The sequence below is a fragment of the Poromitra crassiceps genome, assembly GCF_964638095.1.
Source record: "Poromitra crassiceps genome assembly, chromosome: 2".
NCBI lineage: Eukaryota > Metazoa > Chordata > Actinopteri > Beryciformes > Melamphaidae > Poromitra > Poromitra crassiceps.
Window position 1 is genome coordinate 97,357,645 of NC_139624.1, and position 21,717 is coordinate 97,379,361.

General features: G+C 44.5%; 2 protein-coding genes across 5 annotated transcripts in view; one reads left to right on the top strand and one right to left on the bottom strand.

The window, feature by feature from the left end:
* The first annotated feature begins 1,677 nt into the window (after nt 1-1,677).
* On the top strand, nt 1,678-16,956 carry pdss1 (prenyl (decaprenyl) diphosphate synthase, subunit 1). Its single transcript, XM_083658637.1, has 8 exons — nt 1,678-1,801; nt 1,900-2,041; nt 5,681-5,792; nt 6,452-6,561; nt 6,673-6,753; nt 7,788-7,901; nt 8,155-8,235; nt 14,978-16,956. Exons 1-8 carry the CDS (start codon nt 1,749-1,751, stop codon nt 15,116-15,118), a joined length of 834 nt encoding a protein of 277 aa, XP_083514763.1. The 5' UTR covers nt 1,678-1,748; the 3' UTR covers nt 15,119-16,956.
* A 2,378-nt stretch (nt 16,957-19,334) lies between these two features.
* The window catches only part of abi1a (abl-interactor 1a), a 134,759-nt gene continuing 132,376 nt past the window's right edge, over nt 19,335-21,717 (bottom strand). For all 4 annotated transcript variants that reach the window (XM_083632138.1, XM_083632139.1, XM_083632137.1 and 1 more), the window contains 2 exons: nt 20,673-20,858; nt 19,335-19,646 (listed from right to left, as the gene is read on the bottom strand). In XM_083632138.1, coding sequence (XP_083488264.1) covers nt 19,471-19,646; nt 20,673-20,858 — 362 coding nt within the window. In that variant the 3' untranslated portion in view covers nt 19,335-19,470. The remainder of the gene's footprint in view (nt 19,647-20,672; nt 20,859-21,717) is intronic.

The following is a 21,717-nucleotide window of genomic DNA, read 5'->3' on the forward strand; positions in this document are numbered from 1 at the left end:
CCTGCCCTACCCTAAGCCATGACAATACAGACTGTTTACCCTGCCCTAACCCTAAGCCATGACAATACAGGCTGTTTACCCTGCCCTACCCTAAGCCATGACAATACAGACTGTTTACCCTGCCCTACCCTAAGCCATGACAATACAGACTGTTTACCCTGCCCTACCCTAAGCCATGACAATACAGACTGTTTACCCTGGCCTAACCCTAAGCCATGACAATACAGACTGTTTACCCTGCCCTACCCTAAGCCATGACAATACAGACTGTTTACCCTGCCCTACCCTAAGCCATGACAATACAGACTGTTTACCCTGCCCTACCCTAAGCCATGACAATACAGACTGTTTACCCTGCCCTACCCTAAGCCATGACAATACAGACTGTTTACCCTGCCCTAACCCTAAGCCATGACAATACAGACTGTTTACCCTGCCCTACCCTAAGCCATGACAATACAGACTGTTTACCCTGCCCTACCCTAAGCCATGACAATACAGGCTTTTCAAATGTGAAGTGTTTATTTTCTTTGTGCCTACAGCTCCAGAATTTACTTTTTCTCAATGGTTGTCTATATTAAAGCTAATAGCTCAGTTTTCTACAGATTTGCTTCCTGTTTCCGAATGAATAACCTAGAAACCTAAAGACATCACTACTATTTCTTAACCCACAAGAGTGTCTGCCAGGTTAATATTGTGTTGAACTTGAGCTGAAGTCGTTCATTCATTGGTTTCATTATTTGACTTTTCAGGGCCTGCAAGCATCACAGCCTGCACACACCAACTCAACCTCTAGTTCATCTTTTACCAGGTGAGCTGTGATGCGGTCAGCCTAAAGCCATAGACTACAAATACTACTACTATATTTGTGTATATTGTCATATTGGTCATTTCTCAATGATTGTATGTCCCCCTCAGGCATAAATCGAGGCTGCTGTTCCCCACACCACAGTTATGCTGTTGCAGAAGGATACACAGCGATGCGAAGCTGAAAGACCCCTTCACACTAGCTCAGAAAGACCTGACACATTTGTATGATGACATCAGAAAGGTAGTCACATTCCCATATTTCATCATCAGAATAAGGTTTAAATCTTTGTGGAAGGAATTCGAGGTCAATTTAAACATAAACAAATCCAAAATTATAGAGGTGGTTAAGTACAGTAGTAATACAGTGTTTGTACAAAGTAGTAAAGTAAATAAAGCATAAATATAAAATTGCTGTATTGTATAAAAATGTAAAATCATTTTAAACTCATTTGCTTTAAATATCAAATCCTCATCTTGGTTTTCAGTTATGTCATGCCCTTAGCTTCATTCCTCATATGCCTCATTTCTGAAATTGTATAAAATTGTCCAAATTTGACTGAAATTGAGTTTTTGAGGCCTGGTATACTGCAAAAAGAGAGAGAAAAATGCTCATTTCCTTCCTGGTGGCCTCACAACTGCTATGTGGAAATAATGTGTAACGTTTCAACTACCGGTAATGTAAATCCAGGCAGCAGAGAAAGGGGAACCAAAATGACCAAAAGTTAAATTTGATTGGCTCACTGTCAGAGAGTGTATGGTGCGCAGCAGGTCAAAGTTTGCAACAGATTTCATTTCTAATTTCTGACCTTGGTTGATTGTAAAATAAAAAATAAAAAATTGTTTTGTTCCTCTGTGCTGCACAGGAGCTGTTGTCCAAAGCAGAGCTGAAGTCATTATGTGACTACTACTTTGATGGGAATGGCAAAGCCTTCCGACCAATGATAGTTGTCCTGATGGCCCGGGCGCTCAACATCCACAGCAACAGAGACGGGTGAGACATCAGACAACGTGTGCTCACTGTAGACCTACTGATCGCAAAGAAATCCATGTTGTTATTTCACCAGACTTGTCTCTCTCTCTTGTCTGTAGAGATTTGCTCCCAGGGCAAAGGTCCATAGCTATGATCTCAGAAATGATTCACACTGCCAGCCTGGTGCACGATGATGTCATCGATGGATCAGACAAGCGGAGGGGGAAGAACACTATCCATGATGTGTGGGGCGAAAGACAGGTGTGGAGAATGAAATCAGTAGCTGTGTATAGGTCAAAACACTCTCCTAACACCTGGGCATCTGGGTAGTGTAGAGGTCGAAACACTCTCCTAACACCTGGGCATCTGGGTAGTGTAGAGGTCAAAACACTCTCCTAACACCTGGGCATCTGGGTAGTGTAGAGGTCAAAACACTCTCCTAACACCTGGGCATCTGGGTAGTGTAGAGGTCAAAACACTCTCCTAACACCTGGGCATCTGGGTAGTGTAGAGATCAAAACACTCTCCTAACACCTGGGCATCTGGGTAGTGTAGAGGTCAAAACACTCTCCTAACACCTGGGCATCTGGGTAGTGTAGAGGTCAAAACACTCTCCTAACACCTGGGCATCTGGGTAGTGTAGAGGTCAAAACACTCTCCTAACACCTGGGCATCTGGGTAGTGTAGAGGTCAAAACACTCTCCTAACACCTGGGCATCTGGGTAGTGTAGAGGTCAAAACACTCTCCTAACACCTGGGCATCTGGGTAGTGTAGAGGTCAAAACACTCTCCTAACACCTGGGCATCTGGGTAGTGTAGAGGTCAAAACACTCTCCTAACACCTGGGCATCTGGGTAGTGTAGAGGTCAAAACACTCTCCTAACACCTGGGCATCTGGGTAGTGTAGAGGTCAAAACACTCTCCTAACACCTGGGCATCTGGGTAGTGTAGAGGTCAAAACACTCTCCTAACACCTGGGCATCTGGGTAGTGTAGAGGTCAAAACACTCTCCTAACACCTGGGCATTTGCGTAGTGTATAGGTCAAAACACTCTCCTAACACCTGGGCATCTGGGTAGTGTAGAGGTTAAAACACTCTCCTAACACCTGGGCATCTGGGTAGTGTAGAGGTCAAAACACTCTCCTAACACCTGGGCATCTGAGTAGTGTAGAGGTCAAAACACTCTCCTAACACCTGGGCATCTGGGTAGTGTAGAGGTCAAAACACTCTCCTAACACCTGGGCATCTGGGTAGTGTAGAGGTCAAAACACTCTCCTAACACCTGGGCATCTGGGTAGTGTAGAGGTCAAAACACTCTCCTAACACCTGGGCATCTGGGTAGTGTATAGGTCAAAACACTCTCCTAACACCTGGGCATCTGGGTAATGTAGAGGTCAAAACACTCTCCTAACACCTGGGCATCTGGGTAGTGTAGAGGTCAAAACACTCTCCTAACACCTGGGCATCTGGGTAGTGTAGAGGTCAAAACACTCTCCTAACACCTGGGCATCTGGGTAGTGTAGAGATCAAAACACTCTCCTAACACCTGGGCATCTGGGTAGTGTAGAGGTCAAAACACTCTCCTAACACCTGGGCATCTGGGTAGTGTAGAGGTCAAAACACTCTGCTAACACCTGGGCATCTGGGTAGTGTAGAGGTTAAAACACTATCCTAACACCTGGGCATCTGGGTAGTGTAGAGGTCAAAACACTCTCCTAACACCTGGGCATTTGGGTAGTGTAGAGATCAAAACACTCTCCTAACACCTGGGCATTTGCGTAGTGTAGAGGTCAAAACACTCTCCTAACACCTGGGCATCTGGGTAGTGTAGAGGTTAAAACACTCTCCTAACACCTGGGCATCTGGGTAGTGTAGAGGTTAAAACACTCTCCTAACACCTGGGCATCTGGGTAGTGTAGAGGTCAAAACACTCTCCTAACACCTGGGCATCTGGGTAGTGTAGAGGTCAAAACACTCTCCTAACACCTGGGCATCTGGGTAGTGTAGAGGTCAAAACACTCTCCTAACACCTGGGCATCTGGGTAGTGTAGAGGTCAAAACACTCTCCTAACACCTGGGCATCTGGGTAGTGTAGAGGTCAAAACACTCTCCTAACACCGCAGAGATGTGGGTTCAATTTCTGGTAGTGGTACTTGGGTTGGCTTGGGCAGACGTTCCAACAGACACAATTGGGCCATGTCTGCAGGTGGGAAGCCGGTGGGGTATGAGTCCTGGTTGCTGCACTAGCACCTCCTCTGGTTGGTCGGAGTGCATATTCAGGGGGAGGGGAACTGGGGGGAATAGCATGATCCTCCTACGCGCTACGTCCTGCTTGTGAAATTCCTCACTTTCAGGTGAAAAGTAGCGGCAGTGGTGACTGCACATGTATTGGAGGAAGCAGGAATTGGCCAAGTACAATTGGGGAGAAAATGGGAGAGAAAGATCCGGGGGCCTATAAAAATTGTCACTCACTTGCGCTGTATTCACCTTATGTAGAAGAGACCATCTGGCTTGAGAGACTAACAGGAAGTGTAAATACAATCGGAAGTTCCGATTGTATTTACACTTCCTGTGACTCATGAACATAGTCTGACTCATAATGTGAGTCAAACTAGTTTGAGCAGGAAAAACAGCCGCCATTTTGAACAGGACGTCTTGATACAATGGGTCAAGTGGGCGGGGCTACATAAGGTGAATACCCTGACGAAGGCATATTCTGCAGAAATGCATTGGTGCTGTATGGTATTAAACACAGCAGAGCGTGTGACTCCCTTTCTTTATATTATTTAGATTGTTTCGTTAGTATCTTGTTTGGGTGTGCTCAGCTCCACTCTGTATTAGAAAGATCCAGGGGGGGGGGGGAAGCTACTGTAGCAAGCTGGCCGGCAAGTTTACTCTGCTGTCACCTTAATTGAGAAAACACTTTAATACCTGTTGTCCTTGTTCAAGATAAGATAAGATGGCCCTTTATTGATCCCCTTGGGGAAATTCAGGAAAAAGTCTTAGGAAGCCTCTGTCATGTGAAAAACTCATAACTTCGATCTAAGTGATTTGTATGTTTTCACTTAACTTGAAGGATGTGCATGGTCTTCTACATACAAGGTTACAAGATACAAGGTTTTCACCTTCACCTGACAGCGATATGTGTTGTCACAGTGCCGTCACCCTGGCTCTAGTCTCGCTGGCCAGCCTCCCCTCCCTACCGTGAGAGTCGTCTGGCTGCACGGAAACAGGCACCTGGGATAAACCCTCCCCTGCTCTACAGCTGCTCCCCATTGGAGTGACTGTTTCGGTGGCAGCTGGATGTCCACTCCCGGCTTATTACAAGCTCTGTCATTGGCTCCGACCAAGTCAATCAGAGCGGCTTCCGCTCCCTCCTCCCTGTGTGTCGCTGTAAATAGTGCCCTGCCGCCTCAGTGAAAACTACAACGCTAACTAGCTAGCAAGCTAACGGCAGAAACCTACACGCTAGCTCGTTGCTACACGTTGCTGAAAACAGCAAGTTGGATTATTGGAAACTATTTTCCAAGGGCACTGCCGCCAAGCGCCGCCCATCGCAATCCCACTATGGAGACCTGCGGCGCCAGACTCCTCTCCCGCTAGGGAGGGGAGCCTGGCCAGCGAGACTACCCTGGCTCTGACTCACGCACTCCTGACTTGATTGTAATGTTGGTGATTGGTGAAGTAGGAATTTGAGCCTGTTCTATTGTTCGACTCATTGGAAGCAGCACGAGAGTGTCAGTTACATTCCTAAAATGAACATCCACAAGCTTTCTCGTTGTGAAAAGGCTTTTCTGCTTTTCTTATGTTGCTTTTGAGTATTTGTATGACATCAATAATACAGTTGATGCTTGAAATTACTGTGTCGTCGTCCCCCCCCCCCCCCCGTTTTTCCATCAGGCTATTTTGGCAGGAGATTTCATCCTCTCTGCTGCCTCCATTGTCATGGCCCGTATTGGAAACAACACAGTGGTATCGGTGATGTCACAGATCATAGAGGACCTGGTGCGAGGTATTGTATTCTATCATATCATTTAGCAAACTCAACAATGAAAAGTTGTACTTGAAGCTGCACATGGGCATGGCAACTTACAAATTAACCTGACGCGCCAGATGGTTTGTTACAAGAACCATCTGGGAACTGGTCCTTGGAAACGGTTTGGAAAAGGACAGGCGCTTTCAAAAATACTTGGCAGGTGATTGGATGAACGATCGGTCTATTACCGTCTGCGTCTATCACGGGCTAACTTCAACCACTTAGGACTGCCTCCTCCTTCCTCGGATGCTGATTGTGGTCCGCACCACTGGTGGTTCAGATTCAAACGCATATCTGGCAGCATGGCAAGATGGACTTCTCGCGTGATCGTGATCTCACAAATCCAGCTGCCTCGTGAGGTTAGCTCCACATGGCAGCAAGAGATAACTGTGTGAAAGGTTCACTGCAATTCCTGTTATGTGACATCAGTAAACTGCACACAGGATACTTTATACCAAAGGATCGAGTCAATCTCAATTAGTGAGTCTTCGCTATCGCACCCCCACTTTGTCATTTAGACCGATAAAACCGCTGTATTTCTATATAAAAGTGCAGCCTAGTGCAGCTTTAACTTAACTATTACATTTTCACATTTCCCAGTCTCAAACATAGTTCCCTAATCTATGTCCCTGCAGGTGAATTCATGCAGCTAGGTTCAAAGGAGAATGAGAATGAGCGATTTAAACACTACCTCGAGAAAACCTTCAAGAAGACGGCGAGCCTCATCGCCAACAGTTGTAAAGCAGTATGTACGTTCTATCTCCACACAAATAACGCCCACGTTGACAAAAGCCTGGTTTCCCACACGCTATAATGTTTTGTTGACTGGCTGTCCTCCTCCATTCATCCTTTCAAGGTATCGGTTCAAGTTAATTCTGATCCTGAAGTCCATGAAATAGCCTATGAATATGGGAAGAATGTTGGCATTGCATTTCAGGTAATTCCTTTTAGCAGACTGCTTGAGTCTTATTTCTCATCTATTGTTGTCTTTATTCCTTATCAGCTATAGCAGTGGTTCTCAACTGGTGTCGCCTCAGGACCCACTATTTTCCTTGTCATGAAGTCGCGACCCAAATTTCAGATTTTTTTTTAAACCACTCAAATTTATTGCACAAAAAATAGCGCATTAATTTAATACACAATGCCTTCATGCACTGTTATAAACCTCAAATGAACAAAAAAGTGCAACAGAAGTGCAACTAGGGCTAAAAACCAATTGAAATAAGGCAGACTTGAATTACAGGCCTATATGTTTTTAAATTTAAACAAGTCAAACTGGTCATGCTCAGAAAGTCTTATTTGAACTCTATGAAATAAAAGGCAGACTTATCTTGAATTACATGCCTATATGTTTTTAAACAAGTTAATAATAATAATAATAATAAAACAAGTTAACCTGGTCATGCTAATCCAGTTTCAGTAGTCTGAATTTAACTAATATGAAATAAAAAGGAATCACAGGCAGGCTATATGCTTTTTAGTTAAACTGGTCATAACTTTTAATTAAACTGGGTCCATGCTAATCCAGTTTCAATCATCTGAATTGAACTAAAATTAAATATGAAATGAAAATGCAGACTTCTCTTGAATTACAGGCAGAGCATATGCTTCAGCTTGTTAAACAAGTAAAACTGGTCAGGCTAATCCAGTTTCAATAATCTGAATTTAACTCAAATGAAATATGGAAAAAAAAAAAAAAAATGGCCAATGTCCGCGACCCAATCAAAACGGCCCCGCGACCCACCAGTTGAGAAACGCTGAGCTATATCATGCCAGCCATCTGTTGTGCATTTGGTAAGTGAAACCCAATCGCTCCATTAAGGAATAACAAGGATGTTCTCTACTGGATGGCTCTTTCAGTACATTTGCATTAAATCCAGGCCGTAATGGTATTAATAATTGCTTCTTAATTGATTTATCTGGTGAAGTATATGAACTCATAATATGGGTTTCTTTCTGTCCGTCCTCCAGCTAGTAGATGATGTGCTGGACTTCACATCGTGTGCCAATCAGCTGGGGAAGCCGTCGGCGACAGACCTCAAACTGGGCCTGGCCACCGGACCGGTCCTCTTCGCTTGTCGGCAGGTGAGAATTGACGTTGTGGCATCATGTCAGGTGGTCATATTGAGATGCAGCTTATTTCAGCCCAAGAACAGGATAAAGAGGTCAAGGGTAGGATAGAGAGTGGAGAGATCTATTTTGGGTTTGGGAATACTAGTGTCCAGATGCCGGATATTCATAGATACTGCACACATGTGAAACAAGCTCCTAGAACATACAGACACGCGCAACATGCTTCAATCAGTCTTTAACATCATTTGTGTTCAATTTGTTTCAGTTTCCTGAGCTCCACGTGATGATAATGAGACGCTTCAGCTGTAAAGGAGATGTAGATCAAGCCTGGCAGTATGTTCTCCAGGTAAGACTAATAATACAACAAGATATTACCAAACTGTAATATTATAATATAAAGTGAGCAAAATGGTAGGCAAACACTGCTTTGTTTCATGAATCAGGTCTCACGCAGGCACAGAACGTACGTGCTAGCTGCCCGTCGGCTGTCGTGTTTGCTTGTTCAAATGCAACTTTTTGGCCCCGACACAGGAGACATGAGGTGACGCATCGGTCAGGTTCTAGTTGGTTCTAGTCCTTTCTGGTTTTCCCGGTGTGTCTCCACCTTTTGCTGCAATTGATCTTGGTTATTTGGAGCCAGAAGTGAGCGCAAACACCGCCTGCTATTGGTCCACGATCGGCGAGTTGCGCGGTCACTCGACATGTGACCGGTCAGTCACGCCCAATGCCCAATTCAGCCTGCCTATTTTTAACGCCTATGCGGAAATTGCATTCTTTCAAATGGCCAGTTGGGGTCGCAGCTTGTGTAGCACTCCCCGGGAACATCCATTCAACTCTATGGGAAACGAGCCAACTTCTCTCTCGGTCTATGTCTTAAATAAACACTTTCCAAATTAGTTTATGGTCTGAAAAAACAATTTCAAGTCTTTTTCATGCTCTAACGCGCTCCGTTTTCCAAATTATAGACCCATTTCGAGGAAAATTGACGACAAACATCGGATAATAAGAACAGTAATACTTCCGACCGGTAGAGGCAGCAATGTGCCGCAAGGCATCAGGTAGCAAGTAATAGTTGAGCAAATTATCAGAAAATAGCGTTACTTTATGATATTTTAATAATGTTAGTAGACACACGTAACTATATAGATACCATACATCTAACGTCCATAACATGGCGGACCATTTAACGTTATTTATACCGTTAGATAAAGCCTTAAGCCTTCTCTGTATTCAGACCATTCAGACCATTGGATTCAGCACAGAAAACGGAGTACGTTATAACGTTTTAAATAGAGTCACGTTATAAACAACTAACCAACGCTGGGGGTCCGTATGGAAACAGTGTTACTCGAAATGGTTAAAAGTTAAATCAATTTGGTCATTCAGTGCCGTTTTACTGCAATGTAAAGTAAGTAGCGTTAGCGGCTACATTAGCCAAAGTAGCTGACGACCCATAATGCATTACGGCGATAAGGTAGACAGGGCAAATTCGGAAACTCCCCCGGCAGCCGCTAGGGGCAGCCGCCCCCTCCCCTCGTACTTCCGTGTAGCATTCATTCATTCAACCAATCAAACTAAATCAAACAATATCCGGAAGTGAGCTTCATTTTGCTGTGTCAAAGTCAATGAGCTATGTTGGTCCATTATATAGGTCAATGGTCACGCCCCAAACATAGTCTGCTTTATCGTCTATTGTACTCTAAATGGGACCATCATTTACAAAATTAACATGTTGTATTGCGGAAGACGAAACTAGTGATTGAGACCATAAAGTTGAACTGATTAGGAAAGTGTTTACTGAGGTCATCGTCTCACGTGGTCAGACCCTCTGCTACGCAGGGTCTGAATCACAAGTCAGCATTTCCGGTTTTCCTGCGGCAAGCCTCTGATTGGCTGGGCTGTAACGGAAGTACGGCTCTCTGTGTGCGTTGGTGCATCATTCAAAACGTACCACTCCACGAGTTGCGTCACGCAAATAAGGAGGTCCGCTTGGTCAATTCATGTCTGTCGCACATTTTGTTTTGGTCTTTGGTCCTTAGCCACTTGTCAGTTGTGCCCCAGATGTAGATGTATATAATGGCTAGCTACTGTGAGACTACTGAGGTCATGAATCAAGTGAGAATTCTGGTCATTTTCCCATCGACTTCCATACAATCAGACTTCTTTTTGCAGCCAGTAGAGTTGATATATCGATCTGCATCGATTCAATGACCAACACTCCAATAGCATCAATGCACAGTGAAATAGGTATGTTCATTTTGAAAAATTTCCATAATCGAAAATCGGGGAAAATTAACGATCAATTATCGATTATCGATCATATTAATAATAATATAAAAAAAAAAAAAATTACAAAATGAATGCCTATGGCAGAAAATACGAAAGACAACGTGTTCTCCTCAATGAACTCTTTATTTCAATGTGTCTCCTCTCCAACACTCTGCTGTCCCCGGCGCATGCCGGTGTGAATTCCCCATGTTTAAAACAGTTTTGTTGGCACAAAGGCCCGTGCCCAGCCAGAAAACTAGAGACTATATGAAGCTCCACCTCACGTTAGTCGGCTGTGCAATGGAGTGGGGCGAGGAGGAACGAATTCCACCCAAACCTAGTCCGCAAAAAAAAAAATTTTTTTTTTTTTATAATAACAAAATCGATAAGAATTCCACATGATCGATTCCATTCCTTAACTCATTGAGTGCCAGCCACTTTTGGAGAACGGACGCTCCCAGTGCCAGAGTTTCAGAGCTTTTTTCAGTGATTTCTCGAGGCCCACAGAATATTGTGTGATATTACTATGTAAACACCGAACACGCAAAAAGAACGATGAGACTCTCTTCTATCATCAGCAAAAACAGGTTTATTGATATAATCTTCCGTTCTTTAGTTATCAGCCGAAGAAGATAGCTTGATTTAACCAAAAACAGCAGTTTTTTTCTAGAAGCTGAGATAATGAGCCTTTTGTGAAATTAAACATTTCAAGCACATCACTGACTCTGAAGCTAATTTTCTGATGTAGTCACACCTCAAAAATAATTTCCTTCAATAAAACAGTGAAGGCCAGGGAATTTTGTTTGGCAGAATAATATTTTTTAGCTGCAACCAGCAGCGCTGGCCCCTGCATGCGCTGCTGGTTGCAGCTTCTTGCTGGTCTTGATTTGCTGCTGGTGGGCATCGGATATTCTGGCTTGCGTTTGCCAATCCTGTCCTGCTGTCTGGGTCTGTCTGGGTCAGTGTTGTGTGCTGCTCTGCGTGCCCCCCCCTCCTCAACTGCAAACCCCTCCTCCGTAGGAGTGTCTGTCTGGTGGCTTTCTGCTGCGTTTGCTGTGCACAGTGAAGGGTGCGCTACATCCAGCTTTTTTACAGCGCTCCGCGTGTGTTTGTCAGCGGCTCCCATGCTTCCAGTTGAGAATAATAACAACTCCACGGCTGATCATGCGGATGGGCTGTCACAGCGGACACGGAGTGGCTCAATTGTGGAAGCAGATTGGCTGCTGCAGGCACAGCTAACGTTATGCTTCATGCATATCGATGCATACGGATGCGATGCGATTTCCGTTTCCCCAACGACTTCTTCTCTGTTTTTGCCTCAACTTTCTCTAATCTGGAGAGCACTGTCGCCACCTAATGTCTGTAAAATAGGTTATACACATCCAATAGCTACAATATTTGTACAGGAGATAAAGGAGGCTTTGATCCACGTCCCACCGTCAAAAAACGTATTTGACGTCGATCGACGTCCTTGGCACTCTACGTCACTATTTACTTTGACGTCCTTGGCACTCAATGAGTTAACGATCAATTATCGATTTTCGATAACTGATGAACATCCCTACAGTGAAAACATCAATATAAATTGCCATGATGCCATAAGAAATAAACATTTATATTATTTTATTTTTAAATTCCACGCCATGTCTGCATCACCATTTCCACCCAAGCATACCTCTTTTTGCATACAAACAATGCGAGCGCCATGGCAACCACGCAAGAAAAAGAGGATATTCACTCCCCTCTCTGATAATATCTAGTATCATCTAATATCAATCGCAGCCCCCTGAATCAAATCATATCGAAATCGTATCATGGCAGATTTTGTCATATCGGCAAATAAATCGTTTTTCAATTAATCGATATGATATAATAGCATATCGTGATCAAACTTGTGATTCCCACCCCTACCCTGCCGGCCATTCGAAAACCTCAGATTTGTTACTTCCGCTTTGGCTTCACTTTTCATGCATAGACCTACCCCCTTGGTTTTACTGGGTATTTTCCTGATGGGACTGTGTGCAACTGTGAATGAAAAGCAGGGCGTTGCTAGAAAAGAGCCAGTGTGGTGAGTTCCCTGGACAAACAATGTAAAAAAAGAGAAATCCATGTGTTCTGACCCCTCTGCCAGAAAGGGAGAAATTAAGAGGCTTCAGATGGCGCAAAATAAAGCAGCTAGAATTATATTAAAATGTTCATATGATACTCCAATTGTTGAGCATCATAATGCCCTCTACTGCTCATCAGTTACAGAGATACAATTTGATAGGTCTTCTCCCAATTTATTTTACAATATGCAAATAAAGAGGAGGTCAAAATTGATCATTGCCAGGTTTCACTTGGTGAGGAACAGACATTCAATTAATACTAGAAGTGCATTGTCATGTGTCTATGTTGTCATCTGACTCATCTGACTCCAAACTTTACACACCTGACAACACACCTCCAAACTTGAAGCATTTAAGTGGTCAAGGTAAATTCTCCTATCAAGCAATAACTTTGTGGAATAGGCTACCGGCATTAATCAGAATTTTATCTAGAAGAGATTTTAAGAAGTATAGTAAGACCTTTTTTGATGGGCATTGGGACTAACTCATGTAGGATGGTATAGGGTAGGACAGGTTATACTGTATTGGGGTATTTAGAGTAATTATACGAGGTGTTTGTATATAATTTTGTATCTTTTATACTGTACAATTGTGCACACAGACATGTACTGATATGTTGTAATTTAATGTAGGGTATGTTGTTATGTCTTATGGTATTCGATATGATGTGTTGTATGTTTAAGGTTTCAGGACTCTTGGAAGAGTAGCCTTTGGCTAAAAGAGATCCTAATAAAAACTAAAAACTCTGCTCTCCTCTGTGTTCTAAGCCCTCTGCCTGTGGTCTGTTCTCCTCTGTGTTCTAAGCCCTCTGCCTGTGGTCTGTTCTCCTCTGTGTTCTAAGCCCTCTGCCTGTGGTCTGTTCTCCTCTGTGTTCTGAGGCCTCTGCCTGTGGTCTGTTCTCCTCTGTGTTCTGAGGCCTCTGCCTGTGGTCTGTTCTCCTCTGTGTTCTAAGCCCTCTGCCTGTGGTCTGCTCTCCTCTGTGTTCTAAGCCCTCTGCCTGTGGTCTGCTCTCCTCTGTGTTCTAAGCCCTCTGCCTGTGGTCTGTTCTCCTCTGTGTTCTAAGCCCTCTGCCTGTGGTCTGTTCTCCTCTGTGTTCTAAGCCCTCTGCCTGTGGTCTGTTCTCCTCTGTGTTCTGAGCCCTCTGCCTGTGGTCTGTTCTCCTCTGTGTTCTGAGCCCTCTGCCTGTGGTCTGTTCTCCTCTGTGTTCTAAGCCCTCTGCCTGTGGTCTGTTCTCCTCTGTGTTCTGAGCCCTCTGCCTGTTGTCTGCTCTCTCTCCTCTCTGTGTTCTAAGGCCTCTGCCTGTGGTCTGCTCTCTCTCCTCTGTGTTCTGAGGCCTCTGCCTGTGGTCTGCTCTCTCGTCTCCTCTCTGTGTTCTAAGCCCTCTGCCTGTGGTCTGCTCTCTCTCCTCTCTGTGTTCTGAGCCCTCTGCCTGTGGTCTGCTCTCTCTCCTCTGTGTTCTGAGCCCTCTGCCTGTGGTCTGCTCTCTCTCCTCTCTGTGTTCTGAGCCCTCTGCCTGTGGTCTGCTCTCTCCTCTGTGTTCTGAGCCCTCTGCCTGTGGTCTGCTCTCTCTCCTCTGTGTTCTTAGCCCTCTGCCTGTGGTCTGCTCTCTCTCCTCTCTGTGTTCTGAGCCCTCTGCCTGTGGTCTGCTCTCTCTCCTCTCTGTGTTCTGAGCCCTCTGCCTGTGATCTGCTCTCTCCTCTGTGTTCTGAGCCCTCTGCCTGTGGTCTGCTCTCTCTCCTCTCTGTGTTCTGAGCCCTCTGCCTGTGGTCTGCTCTCTCTCCTCTCTGTGTTCTGAGCCCTCTGCCTGTGGTCTGCTCTCTCCTCTGTGTTCTGAGCCCTCTGCCTGTGGTCTGCTCTCTCCTCTGTGTTCTGAGCCCTCTGCCTGTGGTCTGCTCTCTCTCCTCTGTGTTCTAAGCCCTCTGCCTGTGGTCTGCTCTCTCTCCTCTGTGTTCTGAGCCCTCTGCCTGTGGTCTGCTCTCTCTCCTCTCTGTGTTCTAAGCCCTCTGCCTGTGGTCTGCTCTCTCTCCTCTCTGTGTTCTAAGCCCTCTGCCTGTGGTCTGCTCTCTCTCCTCTCTGTGTTCTAAGCCCTCTGCCTGTGGTCTGCTCTCTCTCCTCTGTGTTCTAAGCCCTCTGCCTGTGGTCTGCTCTCTCCTCTGTGTTCTAAGCCCTCTGCCTGTGGTCTGCTCTCTCTTCTCTCTGTGTTCTAAGCCCTCTGCCTGTGGTCTGCTCTCTCTCCTCTCTGTGTTCTAAGCCCTCTGCCTGTGATCTGCTCTCTCTTCTCCTCTCTGTGTTCTAAGCCCTCTGCCTGTGATCTGCTCTCCTCTCTGTGTTCTAAGCCCTCTGCCTGTGGTCTGCTCTCTCTCCTCTCTGTGTTCTAAGCCCTCTGTCTGTGGTCTGCTCTCTCTCCTCTCTGTGTTCTAAGCCCTCTGCCTGTGGTCTGCTCTCTCCTCTGTGTTCTAAGCCCTCTGCCTGTGATCTGCTCTCTCTCCTCTCTGTGTTCTAAGCCCTCTGCCTGTGATCTGCTCTCTCTCCTCTCTGTGTTCTAAGCCCTCTGCCTGTGGTCTGCTCTCTCTCCTCTCTGTGTTCTAAGCCCTCTGCCTGTGGTCTGCTCTCTCTCCTCTCTGTGTTCTAAGCCCTCTGCCTGTGGTCTGCTCTCTCTCCTCTCTGTGTTCTAAGCCCTCTGCCTGTGGTCTGCTCTCTCTCCTCCCTCAGAGCGACGGGGTGGAGCAGACCCACTACCTGGCCCAGCGCTACTGTCAGGAGGCCATCAGGCAGGTCAGCATGCTGCGGCACTCGGCAGAGAGAGACGCCCTCATCAGGCTCACTGAGATGGTGCTCACCAGAGACAAGTGATCCTCCTCTGCCTGCAGGCATCACTCCAGGCAGCTACCTGTGGCCCTCCACCCCTCTCCCACCCGGGTTGGGGGTCGGATTGAGCGATGGGTGTTGGTTACGTTGCTGCTTCGTTTCGGAAGGACCCCTGCTGCTGGTTTTACTGCCAACTGAGGCTAAATTGAGCAGCAGCGATTTGTTACCGTTATGACTTAAGAGCAAAACACTTAACTGCCAGAAATCAAGAGCAAGGGGATCAAAACATGCAGGGGTCCCTCTGAACTGAGATCTGTTGTTTCACTTGACCCATGGCTCTCTCCACCCCTCTCCAAAATATACATGGGGCGGGGGGAGGGCGGTTTACTGAACAAATGAATGATATGACATATATGTATCGGTGGTTTTCAATGCAACTTCTTTTCTAAAGTCCCCATGAAATGAAATCATCTTACTTTTACTTCCTGGTAAACAACGTATCGTTCATGGTGTACTAGTAGGTGTAAATATACCATCCAATGATACTGCCATTCTCTCCCTGACTCTTATTCAATTTGTTTAGACAACATCCACACGGATCCGTTGGAAAACAGACAGAACTAGAAGGGCACTCGGAGAGCGCAGACCTTTGCCAAGGCCAATAGTTTGTGCTATTATTGCTTTTGTTGTGAGGCTTATTCGTGAGTCGGATCCGGAGCCGCTCCAAAACGTCATGGGTTCTTCCTTGGCCCGTGCTATACCCTTCCATGAAGCTTCATGAAAATTGGCCCAGTAGTTTTTCCGGCGCTGAATACATCAACTCCTTGGCGAAGGTCATTATTGAATCATTTCTGACCCTTGGGCTGTTTTGGAATGCGAACATGACGGGGGAGGCAGAAATACAGTGGCCTAGTTTTACTCAGAACGGAGCTACTTCATGGAAAAAGAACAAAGTCTATGCAGTATGAATTCAATCAAGAAGAAATGGACCCAGAAAACCTAAACAAAACAAACTGGGTCGAACTTTATGTCCATCACAACAGATCGGGCCCAGTTGCACAAAGCACCTTAGGTTAAGATTTCCCTTAGAGTCAGAGTTAAGGTGTCCATAAAATAGAATCGGCTGCACAACACACCCTTAAATCTTCTCCATAAGGTTCAACATTTTAAGAAAAACATAAGCACAAGATTTAAGGGTGTTTTGTGCAGCCGATTCTATCTTATGGACACCTTAACTCTGACTCTAAGGGAAATCTTAACCTAAGGTGCTTTTTTATTTTTTTATTTTTAATTTAACCTTTATTTATCCAGGTTAGCCTCATTGAGATTAAGAATCTCTTTTTCAGCTTTGTGCAACTGGGCCCTGGTCCTCAGTCCTGTCCGGACAATGACCAGCTTTGAACATGAAACGGACAAGACACCACCACCGATCAGCGTGGCCTTAGCCTTTTGAATGCTTCCTCACTGCATTCTGTCCTGCCCCAACATCCTGTTTCAAGAGGAAGTAAAGATGGCATTTCATGGGGTTTTTAACTTGAAACTTCAAATTAAATTAAATGGTGTCCTAGCGAGGGGGTTGGACCGGTATCACGACTGACGGATCGCACCGAAAACCACTACACACGACCGTCACTGCATCCAGTACTGTAAATGCAGCTACCTCCCACACTTCTTGCTCGTGCAGTGGTGTGATGGTGCTGCAGTCTATGTAATTCCAAATGAAATGGAAGAGCATCATTGTCATTGGTGTGTGGATCTGTGTTATAATGTGAGAGATCCGTCCGGACCATTTTATAATGTAGGCCAAGAGTCATGTTTGTCATGTTGACTTGTATCAAAATGCAAAATGTTATGAGGATACTTCTGTAATGAAAAGTGACATAACAGCCAAGGCCTTAACATCCACAATGACCATATACGGTACTCGCATTAAATTAAAAAAGTATTTTCTAAAGTCGAGTCTCTGTTCCTTTTTGATTGTCGAGTAACCACAACCATGTCTGTTGTACATAGAATTGTTTATTATAAAAGACTGTACATAAATTTGTCAATTAACATATATATACAAATTAAGGGCAGAGAGAGATACGATTCAGTATTTCTACCCATGAAATTGAGCTGGAACACTTAATTGTTTTTTGTTGGATATACTAAAGCAAACAGACAAAATATCAAGGCATTAGCTGCAATATCCTGAAATGGTAAATGATGACAAACGCAGCTATTGTTTGGAAGGATAGACTCCTGACTTCACTTTGCATTTGGAAAAACTCACAATCAAAATTTATTTTACTGATGAAAGAATGAGAAATAGCATCGAGAATGATTTCTAGACCTGAGTTATGAAACCTAACCATAGCAGTTCATTGTTGCTGTGTGAAGACTGAGGAGGTATGAGTTATGTTGGTCTCCGTCTGAATGTATCTGAATTGTAAAACAGCAGTGTTCGACATGACCAGCCGAGGACCACGCACCACCTACCATCCCTCATCACCTGTCCATTAATGACGTCACTAGATGAGTCCTTATTAACGGACAGATTTCTGACTATCTACAGATTTTGTGTGGATTAGTAAAAAGTTAATAACAGTGATGTGACACAATCTCATACAAGAAAAAAAAGCTAGGTATTTAAAAAATGGTCAAAGATGGAATGTGTTCTCTCATCAAGCCTTTTCAAATTGTGTCCCAAATGTATGTAAAGATGTAAAAATAATAATCATGATTTTAAAATGTTCAGATGCAAATCAGCATTTAGAAAATGAAAAACAATGGAAGCAATAATGGCAATAAACTTAAAGGAACACTCCGCCCATTTTCAACCAGCTTTGTATCATTAGAACATCAGAAGTATATCAGAAAACTGTAAACTGTTTTGAAGTCTCATTTAATTTGACAGTTATCGAGTGTTAAAGTGTGGACCACTGGTCCACACTAACTCAAATTAATAACTCATTAACTCAAATCAACTCTCAATAACTGTCAAACTAGATGAAGGACAGAATGTTTGACAGTTATTGAGAGTTGATTTGAGTTAATAAGTTATTAATTTGAGTTAGTGTGGACCAGTGATGTCACTGGTCCACACCTTAACACTCAATAACTGTCAAATTAAATGACAGACTTCAAAACAGTTTACAGTTTTCTGATATACTACTGATGTTCTAATGATACAAAGCTGGTTGAAAATGGGCGGAGTGTTCCTTTAAGGTTACAATAGCTTTTAGAATTTTTTGCATGCTTTTTAACGCCAAGACTGCATTTCAATAGTAACTCGTTTGCCATCAAAATACGATACACAAATTTAATTTGCAAAAGATTGATGTAATCTGCATTTGTTTTCAGAGCAGATGAGGCTTATGGAGTTGAGAGGAGTAACTTGGTGGAAAACCTGATCCAAGACAGAATAATCCTAAACTGGAGACATATCACATCCGTGTGGCGGGCAGACTGCTTATATAGAAAAAAGAAAAAGTCATTCACTGAATTTACATTAACAGAAACCCAAGTGGCTGCAGCTCACATTATATACAATTGGCAGTACTAACACTTTCACTGAAGGTGCATATACATAACATTTGAATTTTATTTGTTCCATCAAGCCTAATACTCTTGAATGCACAATGGATTAGCGATGGCCATTTCAATGTCCAGGCAAGAACGTTGTATATCCTTCAGCTGTGTCGCCCTCATCTAGACCACGACCTGTGTGAGCAAGTGGGCAGTCCCACTCTTTAGAAAGTTTATTTTTCTTTTACATTTTCCATAAACGTCCCTCACCCGCCCATATAACACCAAAATAAACTAAATAGATATTACCTTTTTATTTATTTGCAATCAGTAAGAGAAAGAACATTCTGTCATATCAAAAAGAAGATCATACAGTTTGTCTACATATTTTAGGAGTCAGAACTGCTATCAATTTCCGTCAGTCTCTCAGCGGATATGATGTGACTGAATATAGTCAGGTTCACAATGTCCTGATTGCAACCTTCGCTCAAAACCTTTGGAGAATTTATAAACAATACATTTTTGGGAAATTTGTAGTGTGACTAATCCCAAACCTTTTTTTTTCTTTTTGGTGATTATTTAGCTCATCATGCAAATTTCTCAAAATGAAACTCTTAGCAACCAAGTTGAATTTAATCCACTAGGCCTATAGATGTAGCCTGGTTAAAACCATCCAAATCTGTGAACTCACGTTCTGTTTCGTTTCGTTCCGCAAACTGTGTGTGTGTGTGGGGTGGGGGGGGGGGGGGGCTGTAAGCATTTGTTTTGGTGTTCGTTACACTCTAACCTTTCCAAAAATGCATAGTTTATAAAGTCTCGAAAGACTTTGAACAAAAATACATAAGGAACTGGACTAATAAATAGACTTGTGTTACTGCGGAGTCCCTTCAGTCGGCGTAGTGCATGATGGACTCCACATAGTTTCCAGGGAACAGGCCGGTGACGCCGTTGCTGACGCCTTCGTACCAGCCGTCATCGTTCTTCTTGATGATGTAGATGATGGCACCCTCCATGAAGGACAGCTCGTCGTCCTTGTCCTTGGCGTAGTCGTAGATGGCGACCACTGATCAGGCGAAGAGGAGAGGGGTAGATGTTAGGAAAGAGAGCAGGGACAATCACAGGTATAAGAGACATGGAAGTAGAGATGGAGACTCAAGTGACATGATTTGGACTGGATGATTTGACCAATTCTTTTTATATATCCCATTTTTATCCCCCATTAGTGCTAATTTTAATTTATTTATCCTGGTTGCTGCTCTACCCTCTGCCGATCTGGGGAGAGCTGAAACTGGCTCCATGCTTCCTCCGAGACATGGGCAGTTGCCAGACGCTTCTTTTCACCTGACAGGGGAAGCTTCACCGGTAGGACATAGCACGTGGGAGGATCACGCTATTCCAACCAGTTCCCCTCCCCTCCGAACAGGCGCCCCTAACGACCAGAGGAGGCACCACTTCAGCGACCAGGATATTGCATGTTTTGGTGTGGGGTTCCTATATGAAGGAAACCCCCAGGGGGCACGGGGAGAACATGCAAACTCCACACAGAAAGGCCCTTTTGACGACCCCACCCGGGCGGTGGGCACTCGAGGACATGCGGACGGGCACGCACTCCTTCAGCGCTCACAGCGTCCCAGGTGGGAATCAAACCCAGGACCTTCTAGCTGTGAGGCGACAGCGCTTACCACTGCGCCACCATGCCCCCCGATTTGGTCAATTCTAATTGCTTGAGACTTTATATTACTTGAGGTATGAAGAGAGGACTTGTGACTTTACTTTGACGGCTTGAGTTTTCTAAAGTGACTGAGATTGAAAGTGATGATATTTGTTCCACCAGACAACTGAATTATTCTGTTATGTGAATTTATTGAAGTCGACACTGATTCTAGAAATCAAACTCGTTCCACACAAATCAAACAGATGCCTCAGATCATCTGCCACTGCAATGTAGGGTTTGTTCTCGTCTCCCCTTTGTGCCGTTGGTCATCTTGTCTCTCTTACTGGGTTTCTTTTTCATGGCCATAAACTACTTGAACCAAGTTGCTAAAGCACAACGCTGTATGAAATGAAATGTGCTATATAAACAAACTACCTTTTTCAATGTAGTTCTTGGGGGCCCACTGTGGATCTCCGTCAGCGTAGGGGTCGTTGTAGTGAACCACGGCGGCGTCCTCCTCCTCGTAATCCACAGGAGGCGGAGGCGGGGGCGGAGGGGAGTCGTCAAACATGGGCAGGTCATCCGGAGGAGGCGGGGGAGGAGGGGTGGGGGTATCCGCAACTGGTGAACGGAGAGAGAGTGAGAGAGAGAGAGAGAGTGAGAGAGAGAGAGTGAGATTACAAAAACAAGATTACAAACCAGTAGAAAAACACAATGGGGCGGAGAGATTTTTTCCCAGTCAGCGTCAAGAAAAAACCTCAAGGCCCGGTCAACACGTTTGGGCTGCACATGCCACCAAGCCCGGTCAACACGTTTGGGCTGCACATGCCACCAAGCCCGTGCTGTAGAGGAGGCGGCTCAATCATGAATCATGCAAAATGAGGTGTGAAATGTGCGTGTGTCCATCAGGTATTTTGACGTAATTCCTCTGGATCACGTTAACGGGATAACATGCAGTATGTTAAGAGCCTCTTAAGTGGTTTCATGTCGTTTGTGGCAGTGGAGCTGTGTACATGCACATACATACAGAAAGAGAGATTTGCACTGGATTCTTTTATTCTCTTACATTATCTTCCTATGATTATCATGTGCTGCTGGCTCATTGTTTAGTTAGTACAGTGGTTCTCAAACATCAAGGACACCCTAAACCTACACAAATTAGACCCCAGACCCACATTTCATACGATTTTGTCTCAGGGTCCCCCATCTGATAAGACTTTTGCTTTTCGATGTTTTATTACAGAAAGTGTATGAAACCCATGACCAAAAATAGTCATACATTCTGTCCTTGTGTTACTTATGGATGTAATTATAGTGAAAATAAATAATTCCCCTTTTTGCTGGGAACCCCCTCAAGGACCCCTGGCGGTCCCCAGACCCCAATTTGAGAACCACTGGTTTAGTAAGTGACAGTTGGTTAGATCATTTGCATGACAGCGAACAGATCACTAGGATAAATAGCTGTTAAAAAAACGTAATA

Coding starts and splice junctions, on each gene's coding strand:
- pdss1 (XM_083658637.1), top strand. CDS start 1,749: ATGATAGTTGTCCTGATGGCCCGGGCGCTCAACATCCACAGCAACAGA. Junction 5,793..6,451: donor CATAGAGGACCTGGTGCGAG/GTATTGTATTCT, acceptor ATGTCCCTGCAG/GTGAATTCATGCAGCTAGGT. Junction 6,562..6,672: donor TCGCCAACAGTTGTAAAGCA/GTATGTACGTTC, acceptor CATCCTTTCAAG/GTATCGGTTCAAGTTAATTC.